This window comes from Paramormyrops kingsleyae, chromosome 22 (genome assembly GCF_048594095.1).
Source record: "Paramormyrops kingsleyae isolate MSU_618 chromosome 22, PKINGS_0.4, whole genome shotgun sequence".
NCBI lineage: Eukaryota > Metazoa > Chordata > Actinopteri > Osteoglossiformes > Mormyridae > Paramormyrops > Paramormyrops kingsleyae.
In genome coordinates, this window is record NC_132818.1 from 15,337,076 (window position 1) to 15,356,112 (window position 19,037).

Genomic DNA, 19,037 nt, shown 5'->3' on the forward strand with positions numbered 1-19,037 from the left:
GAGTTGTAGTAGCCCGCACCTGTCCCTTGGTAGCCCCCATTATCTGTGTATTCATGTGCCTGCCCTCCACTTGTGCTTCAGTCTGTCATTGTGCTTGTTCCTCTGCTGCTTCCTGCTTTACTTCTTTATTCCTACCTGCCTGTGTTTATACCTCTGCTGCTTCTTTTGTTTCTTGTTTTTTTTGTGACATCAGTACAGTCCATTGTTTCCCGTTAGCCACAACTTCCGTCACTCCTTGCTGGATTTATTAAATAATATTTTATTATACATTTTTTATTGTTTTACATTAAAACAAAACTCTATTTACAAGTGGAAAAAGGGAATCAGAGCAGTGAAAAATACCATCTATCGCATCATACGCTATTCCACAACATTACGCATTTGTCACCTTTGTGTTTTCAAGTTAATTCTGAACAGTGGATGCCTGTTAAGCTTATTTATATTATTTTATAAACATTTTATCACAGTTACAGAAATTTTTTGTTGGCGTGCTTTAAGTTCCAGCTACACAGCAGCCATATGCTTTTGGAGATGGACAAGACAGTCAAGTCTAAAACAGAATTTACACATCTGGAGATATTAAGCGATTAAGGCTACTGGTTAGCCATAAACCCCAGGCCAACACAAACATACCTACTGGATCTGGACTCATACAGCCACTATCCCACAATGAGCAAAATCAGGAGAAAACGGTCCCAGCTTATAACTTCCATTTTCCGAAAACAGGGAATACTGCATTTTACTTTCCTTTCCAGAGCCACTGGATTACGCCCAAACCCCCATTCTGAGGGCGGATGTAGAAGGAACCATTTCCATTGTCTTGGGCTGCTGTGAATAACGATATTGACAGTTCTTATTTATTTAGCAGATACTTTAACCCAAAGCAACATGCAAAGTGGGACAGATAGAACATAACAAGCATACAGCTGTCAAAAAGCCAAATAGGCATAAGATCTTCCAGTCTGAGCTCCCAGTGACTGCCCAGTAACAAAACACATAACAAAAAACAAATCAATAAGGAAACATTTCAAATTAAAAGACAAAGCGTAGTATTAAGAACATTCTGTGGACAGAGCAGACCAGCTGAGGCGTCATTGAGCAGGACACTGGTATAGGCGTATAAGTGGGAATCTGACGACTGGATGTAGTTTAGTAGCTCATTCCATTATCAAGGAATTTATTTTAATTGGCAAATTGGAGTCACAGCGAGGTCACATTTACCTTCCAGGAAACCCAACTGTGAACAGCACTGGCACTGAGGTACCAAAGCCATACAGGTTGTGTCTGCAGCCGTCTCTCACTGCATGGTGATTCAGTCAGATCCATGTGTGTAAACTGACAAAGACTGTAGCTGAATATTATTCAGTTCAATTCAATTTATTTTGCATAGCACATTCTCACGACATTACATTGTCTCAGTGCACTTTACATTGTCCCCGCCCAAAGCCCACAGTGAGCCAGCCAGACGACAGTGACGTGGAAAAACTCCCTAGAAGGAAGAAACCTTGGGAGGAAGCAAAGGGGGGCCCGTCCTGCAGGGGGCGGCAGAGGAAGTCCAGGGAAATGCCCACCATCCAGAGGTTTAAGTCACATACAGAATATGAACCAAGATCATTCGCATATCTGAAAGCACAATAATTAAACTATAAAAACCGGTGCCCTCTTCCTTAAGCGTGCTTTTATATTTATTAATATCAATATAATACGGAAACATATAATATGAAAGAATAACCATAATACATCTTTCACATCATACAGGTTCTCAGAAACCTCCAAAAGATAAAAGGTTTCATCACAGCAGCACATTAATGTAGTCGTGGTTTAACTGACACCTAAATCTCACAATCGAGCTGCCCAGCACATACTGTAAAGGTCAAAAACACACAAAAAAGCAAAAGAACAAAGAAAAAATGATCATACAAAAACAATAGGGATCCAACACTACTAGTGCTTGGACTAACAATATTATTATTATTATTATTATTAATAAGAAAATAATAATAATAAAAAAGCAAATATAACAAACGATTAGGGATCCAGCACCACTGCTACTTTGTACAGACAACAGGAAATTAGCATGCTGAGGAGAGGTTAGCTGAGCTGAGTCTGTTTAGCCTCGAGCAAAGGAGATTAAGGGGGGACATGATCCAGGTATATAAGATTCTAACAGGTCTGGATGCTGTTCAGCCAAATATTCAATATTAGTTTAAATACTAGAATTTGTGGCCATAAGTGAAAATTAGCGGGAGAACATTTTAAATTGGATTTGAGGAAGCACTTCTTTGCACAGCGTGTAGTCAGAGTATGGAATAGTCTTCCTGCTAGTGTAGCGCAAGCTAAAACCCTGGGTTCCTTTAAATAAGAGCTACATAAGATTTTAACAACTCTGAGCTATTAATTACGTTCTCCCCAAACGAACTTGATGGGCCGAATAGCCTCCTCTCATTTGTAAATTTCTAATGTTCTTATGTAACAATCACAGCAACTCACCTGCTTTTGATAAAAATAATCGTTGTCACAAATTATGAAAAGAGATCCCGGAATAGTCTTCAGTTTCTGCCTGCAATTGAGAAACAGACCTGTGTGTGAGAATTAACTGATAGAGATCAGAAAGAGAACCTACAAACACCACACTGACTGATTACCCATCTAAAAGTTATGGATATTCTATCAAAAGAGAAATAAAAACCACTGTGATTCATCAAACAGAATATTCAAGAAAATCTGTTTATTTAAAGTCTAAGCACCAGCAGTGTACTTATAATCCCATGGGAATTAAACACTCTTACCTCAGCAAGCAAACGAGCTCTGGGCCTGTTGCGCTTCCAAAAATAAATGCAGCAGATAAAAAGCAGAACTGCTACTACTGCTAGAGTTACTACTACTGGAAGAATCCATGTTTGTTTAGGATCTGAGGGAGGAGATCAGGGTCACAGGTAAGAAGGGCAGCAGCACATGCACATTCTCACAGCCTCTCTGCATGACTAAACAAGCAGGAAATAAATACAAAAACTTGTCATTTCTCAGCCCTGGAAAATCCCGGAGCTCACAGATCTCCCTGCAGGCTGGTTCTGTCGAGTGTGTCTCAAGCCAGGGGTCAAACTTGACGTCATAATAACTATCAAAGTTATCTCTAGCAAAATGTTTGTTGGCGTGATTCTTAATTTAATTCTGTTTTAAAAGCTTTTAATAATAGCACACACCAGGTCATCCAGCACAGACCATTGTTTAAATGTCAATGGCTGACTGAGGGGGCAGGAGGTGCTTTGAAAAGAAAAACATGGTCAGTGTTTACAGGAAAGTATGAAACCTTGGCCTGAATTTGTCCGGTCGTCTCTCTTTGCTCAAAGACACAAGAAGCTGGTTACAGATACATCGTGGGGCTCGTCTCCCAGCCCCCACCTCACCCCCCCAAAACAAAACATCCATTCCATCCCTGAGTTTCACAGCCTATGGAATCAGATTTGTGCCAATATTATCAAGCAAAACTTTTTTGACATCAAACAAAAACGAGGCTTCGAGAAGAAAAAACTGAAGCAAAGGAAATGTTACCTCAAAAGTAAAATTTATAACATGCAAACACATGATTGGTCTTTTGGTAATGTTTTCCTTTGTTTACACTGCCAGCTTCCTCGCTTGCGCTGCCTGACTTTTTGTTTACAATTCTGACTCAAACTACTCGCGTGGTCGGGTTTTTTCAGGGACGCATCCCCATCGGCTAATAAGTTTTTGACTGACAGGTCAGTGCGACAGACATTTTTAATTAACAGCGGGACTGTACATTCACTATCCACTAACTAATTTTTACTGGATCCGACAACAAGATTAACAAAGTGTAAGTGTTGATATTGTCTGTGCTACACTATACATTTTATTGTGCTAAATTAGAAGTGAAGTTAAGCTTTGCTATGTAATTTAGCCTTTACCTAATTAACGTTAGCTAACTTGCTAACTTTAATTAGGTATAAGAACTGCTAGTTAAGTAGACTTAGTTATACTGTGTGTGTGTGTGTGTGTGGGTGTGGGTGTGTGTGTGTGTGTGTGTGTGTGTGGGGCTGGGCAATATGGCAAAATGTTATATTATGTTAATTTTTCCATATCAAATTATCCCTATATAAATTCAACATTGGAGGACATACTGAAGAATTATGGTGACTATTCAGCTAACACATCTGTTAAATTCACCTGATAAACCTGATACTGTATATTGTAAAGTCAGACAGAGAAAGACGAAGTGGAGTCATGACAGGTACTTACACAAGTGTCATACCTGTAAAAATCACCCGCAGTGTTTTTTCATGGATCCCTACGTAGTTATTTGCCCTGCAGGTATATTTTCCCTCATCATCTGTCTCGGAGATGGTGTAAATGCCGTCCTGTGTTGGTAATCGCCGGCCATTGAAGATCCAAACAATATCCGGGGGGGGATTCCCTTTAGCACTGCAGTTTAACACATCAGACTTACCACGGATTACGTGAAGTTCTGTTACTATTGGGGTAATAGTGGGTTTATCTGGTGGAGAGAAGAGAACCCAGTATTACTGACAGTATAGCTACAAAATCTCAGGCAATGTAAATCCCCAGGAAGCATGTATGCGACAGTCAGCCAAGGAACCATGAGCAGAGTCTCCTTATGATGTAGCTGATGCCTCAGAAATCTCCATGCAAAAAGGCTTTAGGCCAGAAAATGTTGTTGTTCTGGTGGACTCATGAAAGGACGCGTGCTGAACGGAACACACTATGGGACATGCAGACCTGGCAGGACGGCAAACGAAACACTGACCAAATAACTAACAAACAATCTAACAATCATGTATATTCCACGTAAACATAATTAAAAACATTTTCACTGATCAAAAACAGAAGTTATAGTTACACAGGAAAGCCAGGGCTTGTGGGGGAAGGTTGTCATGGTAACAGTGAACAGCATGTGAGAAGCTGGGAGGGGAATATATTTTGCTAATAATACAAAGTATTCAATGCCATTACATGATATCACAGGTACACTTACATAATCACTGTCAGTACAAACAACATATAACAATAGTACAACAAGTAATCAGTTAATCAATTACGACCATAATACATGCACGCAATAAGCAAGCGAGGTCGTGAGAAGGGAGGAAATCCAATGTTGGATTCGTTATATCTTAACCAATCATGCTGAGGAAAGGGAGCAAAGATTATTGGACACAAAGTAACAACCTAAAGAATGTGCAGATCCAAAGAGTTTTGCGCATAGGCAGTACTCACAGTGCACAGCGACCCTGAGGGGTGTTGATTTCACTGCTAGGGGAGGTTGTGGTCCTTCTGGTCCCAGGTCCAGTTCTGCCTCACAAATGTACTGTATTTTATCATCAGTTCTGTTAGTAGTTCTGTTGGCGGTGATCAGAATGGTGGAGGCCACACTCACTGGTGCCTTTTCTCTGTCAGACTTTCTATCTTCTATGACATAGTCTCTGTCTTCATGTACTAATGTCTCCCCTTTGTACCACTTCACAGTGAGGCTATGAACAGGAGCGATGTTCTGGATCTCACACTTCAGATGGTACTGACTCCCCTCCACCATGGAGTCAGCAGAGTTCATAGAACTAAAAGAAACACTGTCTGGGGGTTCTGTGAGGGAAAATGAGAAGCATTGTTTCTCAAAAATAACTCACACATGAGACAGCAGCGCGTTATATTCAGGCCTGCCATGTGTCTTGCTCGTGTCCAGGGACAAGATGATCTTCAAGGCCCCACCCCGCTGTTTTGTCGGTCAAAATAAATGGCGAATTACAGTACACACCTGCAGTTGATGGTGATCTTCATTTACACAATCATTTAGATAACTTACAAATCTCAAGCAAAACCACATATCAACAGAAACTCCACAAGGCTGGTATACGCGATCCTTACTGAGTCATCTTTTCATACCTCTGCAGCCTTGCATCATAAGTGACTTCCCCGACGTATTATGACATCATCAACTATCTAGTTCACACCACGTCTCCATTCGCACCTGAGCAGGTTAAAGGTTGTAAAAATTTAGATGTGAGTATTTTCTGGCTGGTCATGTACTATGGACTGAGATGTGGGAAATTCTCGGAAAATATCGCTTTCTAATTCTACCCAAGGTGAGAGTTTCACCCTTATTTTATTAATACTGCAACATCTAATAAGACAGAAAAACAACTGTACGAAAAGCAATTTTGCTATCAGGCTAGAGCTGGGCGATATGGTAAAATATTTTATCAATTTTTTTCATGTCAAATGTTATTGATAATTATCAAAAAATAACAGAAGTCATTGTTTGTTTACTTCAAAGCTCCATTTTTACTTAAAAATCCCTTAAAAATTGCCCTTAACTGGTTCAGAACATGAAAAGGGTGGCAAATTGAATTGACTGCAAACTGAAATTATGTAATTCATAAATACTATATAAAGTTTTCATGAATGTGTATTTTTGACAAATTATTCCAGCAATTCTTTAAAAAGTTGATCCAGTGCCCGGGGACAACTGACCTGGTTCCCCCCCCCCCCCCCCCCTGCTGCCGACCCTGCTTACAGGAACAGACACACAGAGACATCCATGCCTTACAGTGAAATATTCTGCTGGGTTTTACTGATGTTTTAAGGTGATGCTCAGGTTGAATATTTCCCAGGTGTATGAGAGCTGACAGCTGCAGTAGCTCCATCAGAAGAGACACACTTACTGTACACAGTGACTGAGAGACGTTCTTTACATTGAGCTTTTCCTGGACGGTTTGCATAGCACAGAGGCCTTAAGTCCCAGATTCTCAGACTTTCCACCCTCCAAGTGAGAAACTGGACACCAGGTGTAATAGGTACGTCATCTACTGGAGCTGCCCAGCCCATCGCACTGTGATCTGTGGACACTGTGCAGTTCACTGATACTGGGTCTCCATGTCTCACCACCACTCTGGGAGGATGGAGCTCAAGACAGCCGTCTGCAGCAGCTACAAATGCAAAGAAAAAAATTTAAAAAGCTAGATTGGAACCAGGTCATTTTAATATTTAGATGAGGCTGACCAGTTGGATAACACAGCTAGAGAGAGTGGACAGTTCTGGAGGTGATCTCAGATTACTGGAGGACTAACAAAATTATTTCTTGATTAATTAGTTCACTGGTCCTCGGATACAAATAAGCAATGTGAATCACCTGAAAATGAACGAAAACAGTATTATTAATTTTAATGGGAAAACCAAAGTTACTTAGATATTAGTTTCTTCGCAATTTTATCATTATTACTCCTAACATCAATTAGATTTCAACATTGGAGGATATACTGAAGAATCATGGTGACGATTCAGCTAAAACATCTGTTAAATTCACCTGGTAAACCTGATATATTGTAAAGTCTGACAGAGAAAGACAAAGTGGAGTCATGACAGGTACTTATACTAGTGTCATACCTGTAAAAATCACCCGCACTCTCTTTTCATGGATCCCTACATAATTACTTGCACTGCAGGTATAATTTCCCTCATCATCTCTCTCGGAGATGGTGTAAATGCCGTCCTGTGTTGGTAATCGCTGGCCATTGAAGATCCAAACAATATCCGGGGGGGGATTCCCTTTAGCGCTGCAGTTTAACACAGCAGAATGGCCACGCCTCACATAGAGCAGGGTGTCTATTGGGTTGATAGTGGGTTTATCTGGTAAAGAGAAGAGAATCCAGTATTACTGACAGTATAGCTACAAAATCTCAGGCAATGTAAATTCCCAGGAGGTCTAAATAAACCATATGTAAAATGTAACTTAACTATCCACATCTACAGCAAAGATCGTTGGTGACACAACTTAAAAGATGTGCAAAGTTTTATGCATAGGCAGTACTCACAGTGCACAGTGACCCTGAGGGGTGTTGATTTCACTGCAAGGGGGGGTTGTGGTCCTTCTGGTCCCAGGTCCAGTTCTGCCCCACAGCTGTACTCTGCTCCATCATCAGCTCTGCTGGGGGTGATCAGGAGGGTGGAGGCCACACTCATAGGTTCTTTTTCACTGTCACACTTTCCATCTTCTGTGACACAGTCTCTGTCTTCATGTACTAATGTGTCCCCTTTGTACCACTTCGCAGTGAGGCTATGAACAGGAGCGATGTTCTGGATCTCACACTTCAGCTGGTACTGACTCCCCTCCACCATGGAGTCAGAGTTCACAGAACTGACAGAAACACTGTCTGGTGGTTCTGTGAGGGAAAATGAGAAGCATTATTTCTCAATAATAACTCACAAATGAGACAGCTGTGCCTTACAGGAACAGAGACACACAGAGACATCCATGCCTTACAGTGAAATATTCTGCTGGGTTTTACTGATGTTTTAAGGTGATGCTCAGGTTGAATATTTCCCAGGTGTATGAGAGCTGACAGCTGCAGTAGCTCCATCAGAAGAGACACACTTACTGTACACAGTGACTGAGAGACGTTCTATACATAGAGGTTTTCCTGGACGGTTTGCATAGCACAGAGGCCTTAATTCCCAGATTCTCAGACTTTCCACCCTCCAAGTGAGAAACTGGACACCACGTGTTTTAGGTACTTCATCTACTGGAGCATTCCAGCCCATCCCACTGTGATCTGTGGACACTGTGCAGTTCACTGATACTGGGTCTCCATGTCTCACCACCACTCTGGGAGGATGGAGCTCAAGACAGCCATCAGCAGCAGCTGCAAATGCAAAGAAAACATTTTTAAAAGCTAGATTGGAACCAGGTAATTTTAATATTCAGATGAGGCTGACCAGTTGGACAACACAGCTAGACAGAGTGGACAGTTATGGAGGTGATCAACCTGATACATAAGTCATGCAGTAGGTTAGTGTCTAACCCAGTGACTTGAGTGTGACCCACTGAACTCGTTTGTAGAAAAGACAGAAATTAACATGCAATATGACTCTGTGTTATTAGCATCCGCAATATAACAGGAGTCCAGTACAAAAGCCATAATCCGCTGCAAAGCAAAAAAATGTCAGCATTAAGTTATATGTTACTGGGCCTCTGTCTCACAGCTGGGACTGGGAATGCAGCAGTATTTTGTATCCATGTAAGTATAAGCTAATGACAAAAGGGATTTGTTTAGCTCTGATGTTTTAATAACAACCCTGCTTTCAGTGTGAGACCCTCCAGACAGAGTCAGTCCCTGGGCTAAACCGCCGGCGTCTTAAGATCCTAGCAATGCCCTTGGAGGCTGTATCACAAAGCAGGATTTCTAGCTCAGCCGGATAATTTGTGGGATTTAAGGTAGTCTGGGCTAAATGTAAGCAAACAAAGATACAGTCCATATCAACTGGGGTACCTTAAATCCGACAAGCTATCTGAGCAAGTGTCATGACAAACATGACATCATTCAGACGCTGTCATAACTAATATTTTGTACATAGCAAAAGCTATGGCCTGTATCTGTCATGGCCTAACTGGAATGGCCTAACAAAATATTGGTGTTTACTAGCCAAAATGAAGAATGCAAGTGGTTCTAATTCAGTTAGATAGATATTAAATCAAAGTTTTAGGTTACCTCACATCACTGGTACTCTGTGCCACTGTTCCACACAAATTTACTCCTTGCCCCACTTTTGGTCTGTTTGGAGCTGGTCACTCTGATGTCGTTTGAAGTATACAGCCACCAATCTTAATGCCCAAATGTTAAAATTAAGATTGAGATTAGGCATGCAGCCCTGCGCACCAGAATGTAATTTTAAACGTGTTAAAATTACTTTCTGGTGAGCAGGGCTGCATGCCTAATTCCTGCGCCAAGGGGGGGGGGGGGGGTTCCTTCATGATGTATTTTGCCAAGCGGTGGGGAAAGGGGGTCCCCACGATAAATTTGACCGGCCCACCGGCCAGATCGCCAGTGCAGGCCTGATGGAAAGTGAAAGAGGCACGGGACAGTGACAGGATATCGACATGCAAATGGAGAGGAAAGGCTGCTGTGGATATGCTAAGACAGCAGTATAATTATACTCACAGTTATACCTGTACACCCAAATAATGTATAATGTCCTAATATCCAGCAAAAGTATCGTAATATCTACTCTGAACAGGCTCGTATTAAAATATCTGCCTCTCCCTATCAGTACTAAAAGTCTTCTTCACAGAAGGAAAAAAGGAAACTAAACGGTAAGAAACCGTCAAACATACATTTCTCTACAACGATAAACACGTAATAGGCTACCTTTGTTTTACGCACATGCTCTCCATGTTCTCTAGTTAAATCTGTTGGGGTCTTACCAAGGAATTATATAATTGTAGCATCACCTCCCTTGGCTTAAACTCCACACACCTAGAGATGTAACCCAACATCCTGTTGCTATGCTGTACGGCATTGTTTAATGGTATTTTTAACAAACAACATTATGTATTTCTTGTAAACGGAAATGCAAAATTGGCTATATGAGCATATTCATACATTCATGATCACATGTTTACATATTATCGATAATCTAGATCAGGGGTAGATCGCTTATGGCATAAAAAATACAGGATGGATGACACGTTCAACCGCGCCAGCTGCCAAAAACCTACCACTTCCATACGGAATGGGAGGAGGACTTTTTTCACAGTGTCATATTTGAAGTGCGTTTGCCTCATCTGTCAGTCTGCCACTGCTATTCCGAAGAAGGGAAACGTGGAGCGACATTTTCCGACTGTTCATAAAAACTACGACATTAATTTCCCTCCGAAAAGCGAGCTGAGAAAGAGAAAAGTGAAGGAACTAAAATCCCAGTTCAGTTCAAAAGTTCTTTATTTATTCCAAAGGGAAATTAATAATCCATCCATCATCGTAACCGCCAAAACACATCTGGGGTCGCGGGGGCCCGGAGCCTATCGCGGGAACCAACACTGGAGGGGCAGCAACACACCCACAGGGCCGATTTTCGCCGCCAATCAGCCTAGCCTGCACGCTTTTGGACTGTGGGAGGAAACCAGAGGAGTCCGGGAGAAATAAAATAGTTCCCACACGAAACTGTTCACTACAAGGTCTGTGGATTATCTTGAGGAACCGGGTCATACTTTCTGGTAAGAGACATTGCTGTTGCATTTTCAAATATATAATTTAATCACCACACCACGCATTATATTCCATCACATTATATTTGAGAGAAGACTGATATTTCTGGGAAACTCTCAGCACAACAATCTAGATTGATAAATAACACTACAGTATATATGAAAAAATGTGTTTTGATTTTAAGGTGAACTGCCCCTTTAAGTTACAAGTGTTTAGAAATGAACAAGGCAGTTAAGTTTAAAACAGAATATATATATATATACGTGGAGATTAAGGCTACTGGTTAGCTATAAACCCCCAGGCCAACACAGACATACTTACTGCATCCAGAGTCACACAGCTGCTGTCCCCCAACAAACAAAATCAGGAGAAAATGGTCCCAGCTTAAAACTCCCATCTTTAGAAAACTGGAAATACTGCCTTTTACTTTCATTTCCAGAGCCACTTAGGATTCCTTATGCAGGAAAAGTTTTTCAGGTAACGCCCAAACCCCCATCCTGGAGGCGGGCATAGTGATCGTATCCATGTGCTGTGATGGTGAAAAAAACACTCTTCTGATATTTACGTTTATTTATTTAGCAGATGCTGTTATCAAAACATGGCAAGCATTCAGCTGTCAAGGAGCCAAATGCGCATAAGTTCTTCCGGTTTGAGCTTCCAACAACTGCCATGTAACTAAAAACATAAAAACAAATCAATAAGCAAACTATTAAAATCAACATATATAATAATATAAAATAACATTCTATGGACAGAGGAGACCAGGTGAGGCGTCACTGGGCAGGACACTGGTATAGGCTACAGTAGTATAAGCGTTCTTGCAAAAGATGGATTTTGATATTTCGTCAATGTTTAGAGGGAATCTGATGACCAGATATAGTTTAGTAGCTCATTCCGACATCAAGGAATTTATATTAATTGGCAAATTGGAGTCACAGCACATCCAGTGACAAATCAGTTCACACCTACACTTGCACACACAAGAATGGGCGCATACGAGGTTGAGCAATCAGTATCATTTTTATTATTTCTTTTGCAGACCCATTATCTTTTTTCCAGACCCATTAGAATCTTATATACCTGGATCATGACCCCCTTAGTCTCCTTTGCTCAAAACTAAACAGATTCAGCTCAGCTAACCTCTCCTCATAAGACATTCCTCTAAGACCAGGAATCATTCTTGTAGCCCTACATTGCACCTTTTCTAAGGCAGCAATGTCCTTCTTGAGGTATGGTGACCAAACCTGCACACAATATTCTAGGTGGGGTCTTACCAAGGAATTATATCATCATAGCAACACCTCCCTTGACTTAAACTCTACACACCTGGAGATGTAACCCAACATCCTATTGGCCTTTTCTATTGCTTCCCCACACTGGCGAGAGTGGGACATGGAAGCATCAACATACACACCGAGGTCATAATCAGCTTCCTTTATTTCAGTGAAACCCATAAAATATCTGTACTTTATATTTCTGCTCCCTGCATGGATTACCTTACATTTATCTGTGTTAAATTTCATCTGCCAGGTATCAGCCCAGTTGCTAATTAAATCAAGATCCCGCTGTAGCCTCTGTGCCGCTAGTTCATTGCCTGTTATACCACCCACCTTGGTGTTGGCTGCAAATGTAACCAGTTTACTATATATAATTGTGTTAATATGGTTTCCTCTGGCTTCTCTGGTGAACAGCCATCTTCCAAACTGAGGCTCCAATTCAACCTGAACCAGAATCAGTTTGCAGGTTCCACACTTTTGCAGCAGCACACTTGCACTTACATGTAAATATACTATAAAATAAATTAATTACACGATTTGATGCAGAATTTATAACCATTTGTATTATATGATACAATATTTGAAGTAGCTTGTGCCTCCGACCCTGAAGCACTTTTCCCTCCATAAACAGGAAGTTCTGCTACTTTGTACATCAAAGGATTTGATGTACAAGAAAGAAAACATCAAATCCTTTGATGTACAAAGTAGCAGAACTTCCTGTTGTAAAGAAAGTGAAACCGAAACAGCTGAAAACACCAGGAAATGTTCAAATATATTCTGTTTTTTGTTTGTGTGTTTTAAGGGGGATATGGAAGTTTAATTTGTAATTATTGCATGATAGCTGACATCAGGAAGAAAAGTAAATTTGAAAAACAACAAGCAAGCAAACAAACGACATCAACAATCACAGCAATTCACTTGCTATTGCCAAAAAGAAACATTGCTGTTGGCAGGAATGGGAGAAGCCACTGAATATGAGTATCTTGGCAGAGCAGCATGTAAAGGGCTGGCGTGGGATTTTATGTGATACATGAGGCTTTGGCTCCGGGTTTGAAACACATGCAGGGTTTTGGGGAAGAAACACGGGTTTGGTGCTGGGGGTGTAACATGGGTACGGAGGTACGGCTTTGGGAAGGAGACTCTGATGAAGGCAAGACAAATGCAGGATGTGGAACATGGGGATTGTGGTCACGCGTCTCTAAAATGGAGCCTCATTCTTCACACTGCAGTCATATTGACCTCCTGAGAAGTAGAAGAGGGTGTGAGTATGAACTGATGTGGATCACAAACTTTATCAGTGACCATAAATGATTTGCTGGCCAATAGGAATGGTTGATCTCTAGAACTGGTAGGCTGACCTGCTGCCTTCCTCTTCAGCCTCCGATATACATATAGATACCAGAATGAATGTGACAATTCCAAAATAAGTCTCCTACACAAATTCTGGAGGATCTGTGGAAGGTCAGCGTTAATTTATGAACGTACAGGGGCACCGCGTAGACAAGCAAGAGAGAGCTGCAATATTTTCCATGGGAATTATTGGGGAATTCACATGTTCCTGTATATGTACAGCTGACAAACACACACAAACTAAATATGGCACGAGGCTGCTTAACTTGGAGAATCCAAGCAGCAAATGTGCTGGAACGCCTGTTACCGTATTGCCCCTGAAGCTGACAGCACCGCTATCGCCCGCGGATCTACGTACAAAGCGGATAACCAGTGCGCTTCCAGGTCCTGGCTCTCCGTTGCGTTTATTATATCTAATTATACAATAGTGACATCTATTGGTGAAACAGCGCTACTGTAGCTTGAGGAAAGATGAAAAGACATTTGAGAACCAGGAAGAGGATTAAAATGTTTCTTACTGGTAATTTTGAGTAAGAGCATCTACTGCAAATAAAATAATCTGGATGGGGGTCTCAACCATTAATCTAAGTAACTTTCAGGAAGCCGTATATTATTAACCGATGAAATGCAAGATCATTGGTTTCACTGGTGTGTCACCAAGTCACAGTGATAATTAGGGTTTATTATATGTCTGCTAAACTTTATAACAGACTGTAATAGCAGCTGGATTGTATTTTTCAGACGAAGCTTTGCCATTAGTAATAAAATCATTGAAATTTCTTCTTAAATAACCAGAAAATAATGGTGCTCCCCCCCAAGAGCCTAGGTGTCATGACCTGCTCGTACGATCCTCGTGTGTGCCACGCCCCCTCGTTATCTCGTGTTAATTCCCGATTGTGATCACCTGTTGCCTGTTATTTTCGGTTTTTCTGGTGTATTTAAGTCCACGTTCAAGTCTGTTACCCTAGATCTATCAATGACGTTTTTACCGTGTGGTTAGTGTTGCTCCTGCTTTTCCCGATTAAAACCCAGTGTTTCTGAATCTCTGTTACGTTGGAGGGGGCGTGGCACAGACGAGGATCATACGAGCAGTTCATGACAGAACCCACCCCCCTCGCAAAGGCGCACACCTCAGGGGAGGCGACGGAGGAGACGAGACCTGAAAAACAAGAGCAAGAACATCGAGGGACTGCGAAAATAACAGGCAACTAAAAGCAATAGGAGTGATTTAATTTTTTTGAGTGCATGATATTGAGTGATGCTGAGGGGCTCTGATTTCTCTTCAAGGAGGGTTGTGGCCCTTCTGGTCCCAGGTCCAGTTTTTCCCCACAGCTGTACTCTGCTCCATCAGCTCTCCTGGGGGTGATCAGGAGGGTGGAGGCCACACTCACAGGTGCCTTTTCACTGTCATATTTTCCGTCTTGTATGACAGTCTGTCTTCATGTACTAATGTGTCTCCTTTGTACCACTTCAGTGAGGTTCTGAACAGGAGCGATGTTTTGGATCTCACACTTCAGCTGGTACTGACTCCCCTCCACCATGGGGTTAGCAGAGTTCACAGAACTGACAGAAACACTGTCTGGGGGTTCTGGAAGGAACAGGAGAAGCATTATTTCTCAATAACTCACACATGAGACAGCTGTGCCTTATAGGAACAGAGACACATAGAGACATCCATGCCTTACAGTGAAATATTCTGCTGGGTTTTACTGATGTTTTAAGGTGATGCTCAGGTTGAATATTTCCCAGGTGTATGAGAGCTGACAGCTGCAGTAGCTCCATCAGAAGAGACACACTTACTGTACACAGTGACTGAGAGACGTTCTTTACATTGAGCTTTTCCTGGACGGTTTGCATAGCACAGAGGCTTTAAGTCCCAGATTGTCAGACTTTCCACCCTCCAAGTGAGAAACTGGACACCAGGTGTAATAGGTACGTCATCTACTGAAGCTGTCCAGCCCATCCTACTGTGATCTGTGGACACTGTGCAGTTCACTGATACTGGGTCTCCATGTCTCGCCACCACTCTGGGAGGATGGAGCAGAGGACTGCATGACTGTGTGCTTACCTATAGGCCCGTGTCAGCAATGGCCCTGGCTTAATATGGCGCTTACCCTAATTAATAGGGGGCATCCACATACTTTCACCCTTACAGTGTATGTGTGTGTATGTCTCAAAGGAGTGAAGACAGGATATGCAAAAAGAAGCATTTCAATGTGCCTGAAATCATGCAAATGTCAAACAAAAGCATTTTAATGTACTTTTAACCCTATAAAGCCTGCATTATTAAATAATTGCCAGAAAATCCTAATTTTCAGAGACTGAACTGTTTTCTGGATGCTTTAAACAAAAAAAAAAAATTTGAAATATGACCTGGATAACCCATTTTTCTTTTTGCATCATATTTGATACAACAGGTATTTCTGGACACGTACAGATCATATTTTGTCAACCATAAAGATACATTTGTGTGCCTTTACAAAACACTTGGCATACTTAAACATGTTTTACAGCATTTGACAACTTTTATGAGTATTTTGCAACATTTTTGGGCTTTCTGTCTTCCTGGGCAGTGCTTGTATCTGTCTTGTTTCCTATGTTAGTAAATGGTCAGTGGCCATCTTTTCTCACATTGATCACATCTAGAGGCATGGCAGTGGTTCATCTTTTGTGTGGGGTGATTTCTCATGCTTACTTTTCATGGAAGGCCAAAAATTTCTGTTTTTGCTTAGACCAGGGGTGGCCAATCTTATCCGCAAAGGGCCGGTGTGTATGCAGGTTTTTGGGATAACCTGTAGGTCAGCTGTTCAAACCCAGGTGTGAGGACTCTTCAGCCAATTAGTAATCTAATTAGGGAGTTGCAGCGAAAACCCGCATACACACCGGCTCTTTGCGGATAAGATTGGGCACCCCTGGTTTAGACGAAGGTTGACTTTGGATCTTGCACAGTAGATATGTGAGAAGTGGCTTCCTGGGCATATCTGTCTTGTTTCACATGTTGGTAAATGGTCAACACAATCCTTTCTCATATCAAGAGGCACAGCAGAATTTCCTGAATCATTTAATCAGTAATAAACTGATTAAAATACATGCAAGGAGTCCATTCTGAGACATCAACATATCCATCAAACTCAATATTTGGAGGATCAAATGGCACTTTTCTCCACCTGTACTCTTTCTTTTTCACTTTGCCCTGCTGACTGCTCTGTTGTGCTTTGTTTTGACTGTACTGGTGTGTCTGATTCTTCTACACTTTCATCACTCATATCTTCATCACTACTATCTGATCCCTCTTTATTAGGCACTCCCTTAGGACTCCATTCTTCACTACTGTCATCATCTTTCTCCCCTAACTGCTCCAGGTTTCCATCAATTATCATATTCAAGATATCTTCTACACTGTACTTTTTTGCTGTCTAAATATACAAATCAGAATAATACAAAGAATACATCGTTACGTTTATAAGCTATATATTGACTATTTGCGATCAGCATAAATGTCAAATTCTTCTCAAAATGTGTACTAGAAGAAATACTCAAGCTTAAATTGAGTAATATATTAGTTGTTGTTTGTATTATGGTATAAATAATACAAATTTAATCACGAAATTGACTAAAACAACAATTGATGCACTGACAAATAAAATACATTTACATACCCATAGTATCATATTTGATACACAATTTTCACCAACGTTTTTCAATAAAATATTTAATGATATATTAAGTTATTATGAGTTGTTTCACACTAATAAAGGCTAATTTTGAAATATAATCAATTTTCGCTAAATTGCGCCTACGGTAACTGTTCCAAAAATAGGACTTCTTATCCCGTGAAAATCCTGCCGGCTACAACCTGCCTGCAGCCGTCTTTGATTCTTTAAAAAAAAAGAGACGTTTTCCACCTGCAGTACATAAGTCATCCACCAGGGGGTAAAAGACAGGTATAGGATTATATACAACGGGTTTTTGAGGAAAGGGGTAATCCTATTACTGACGTAGAGGTCTTAGAAATATTTGTATCAAATATGATACATTTGGCGTTATATGTCATTTTACCAGGTCACCTGTGAACTATAAACCTAGCACAATAATTAGATAAAGTAGTAGGCTACTTATATTCACCATATTTTTTTTGTATAAAAGGGACTTGTTATAAAGCTGTGAATGGGGTAGTGGGGTTTTGGAATATTGATATTAATGTGCAAGTATAATAAATGTCTTGTAGTTAAAGTGTGATGTGGCGCAGGCAGGAAAAAGATGATGATCCATTGCTGTGAGACAACAGGGAAACGACACCAAGGGGGTAAACCACAAAATAAAGGGACCATGTGGGTTCAAAAGCAGAAAAAAAAGAAAGTTCTTAATTTTTTTTTCTAACTTAAAAAAAAAACACAAGGTAACAACTAGGGAACTAAGCAAAGCAACCAGACACAGTAACATCTACACAATGACTGACTGACAAAGTGAGGGCAGACACTTAAACACACACACAGAGAATCAGGGCAAACAAGGGACAGGTGTGAATCATAAAATTAATCAATCGAAAGGACTCAGGTCATCAAGGGACAGGTGGGGTCGATTGCAATTAGCAAACACTGGAACTGGGAAACATTAACAAACACTGAAGGCTAAGAAGACCAGGGGCCTGTTTCACAAAGCAGGATTACTTGCTTAGCCAGATGACTTGCCAGATTTAAGGTAGCCTGGGCTAAATGTAAGTTGATGAAAATAAGGTCTATTTAGCCCAGACTACCTTAAATCTGGCATATCTGGCTAAGCAAGAAATCCTGCTTTGTGAAACAGGCCCCAGGAAGGTCTAGGAAGAGAAGTGCATGCAGGACATAAAACCGAGAACGAGCAGGATTAATCTTTGGGACACAAAGATAAATAATAACAGATACTACGAAACAGAAAACGTTAAATAACAGGTGAGGATGTTCCTTCGGCCAGCCTCAGAACCACCCGCTTAACCCATTGAGCTACACGGGAAACACACACTAGGGCTAAGGGATACAAAACAGAGGAAGGACTAGGGTGGCCAGCAACACCTGCTGACCAAACGAGGACAAAACACATAGTACAAGGATGGATGGGCACCAACCATGACACCTGTAAGCAGAAGAGGAGTAAGAACCAGCTTAAGAAACTGCAGATGTGGGGCAGGTAAGGAAGAGGAATGAGGGACATTTAGCTACCTGCTTGTTCCACCGCTGGGGATCTTTCCTGTTTGGTACAATCAGACGCCACGACATGTCAAGAAGTGACTCCATCTATTTTCTGTAACTGCTTATCCTACTGAGGGTCTCAGGGGTCCAGAGCCTATCCTGGGGGCTATAGGTGCAAGGTATGGAACAGCACAGGATGGGGCACCAACCCATCACAGGGCACACTCACA

General features: G+C 41.3%; 2 protein-coding genes across 5 annotated transcripts; both read right to left on the bottom strand.

Moving 5' to 3' along the window:
• Window positions 1–239: 239 nt before the first annotated feature.
• Window positions 240–11,525, bottom strand: LOC140581590 (vascular cell adhesion protein 1-like). Of its 4 annotated transcripts, XM_072704664.1 has the most exons (10): window positions 11,334–11,522; window positions 8,409–8,672; window positions 7,845–8,192; window positions 7,417–7,659; window positions 6,696–6,959; window positions 5,254–5,616; window positions 4,271–4,513; window positions 2,790–2,911; window positions 2,491–2,560; window positions 240–1,623 (listed from the first exon to the last, which is right to left on the bottom strand). In XM_072704664.1, exons 1-9 carry the CDS (start codon window positions 11,443–11,445, stop codon window positions 2,516–2,518), a joined length of 2,004 nt encoding a protein of 667 aa, XP_072560765.1. In that variant the 5' UTR covers window positions 11,446–11,522; the 3' UTR covers window positions 240–1,623; window positions 2,491–2,515. The 4 variants fall into 4 exon arrangements, with proteins under 4 accessions (XP_072560765.1, XP_072560766.1, XP_072560767.1 ...); XM_072704665.1 differs by lacking the exon at window positions 240–1,623 and having other exon boundaries at window positions 1,633–2,579; window positions 11,334–11,523; XM_072704666.1 differs by lacking the exons at window positions 240–1,623; window positions 2,491–2,560 and having other exon boundaries at window positions 2,819–2,911; window positions 4,258–4,513; window positions 11,334–11,523.
• A 3,322-nt stretch (window positions 11,526–14,847) lies between these two features.
• Window positions 14,848–17,019, bottom strand: LOC140581686 (intercellular adhesion molecule 1-like). Its single transcript, XM_072705177.1, is given in 5 exon segments — window positions 14,848–15,048; window positions 15,051–15,111; window positions 15,113–15,227; window positions 15,440–15,666; window positions 16,994–17,019. Coding segments are annotated over 5 exon segments (630 nt in total).
• Between the last annotated feature and the right edge of the window lie 2,018 nt (window positions 17,020–19,037).

Coding starts and splice junctions, on each gene's coding strand:
- LOC140581590 (XM_072704664.1), bottom strand. CDS start 11,445: ATGAAAGTAAAAGGCAGTATTTCCAGTTTTCTAAAGATGGGAGTTTTA. Junction 8,193..8,408: donor TCTCTCAGTCACTGTGTACA/GTAAGTGTGTCT, acceptor TTTCCCTCACAG/AACCACCAGACAGTGTTTCT. Junction 4,514..5,253: donor CCTCAGGGTCGCTGTGCACT/GTGAGTACTGCC, acceptor TCTCTCCACCAG/ATAAACCCACTATTACCCCA.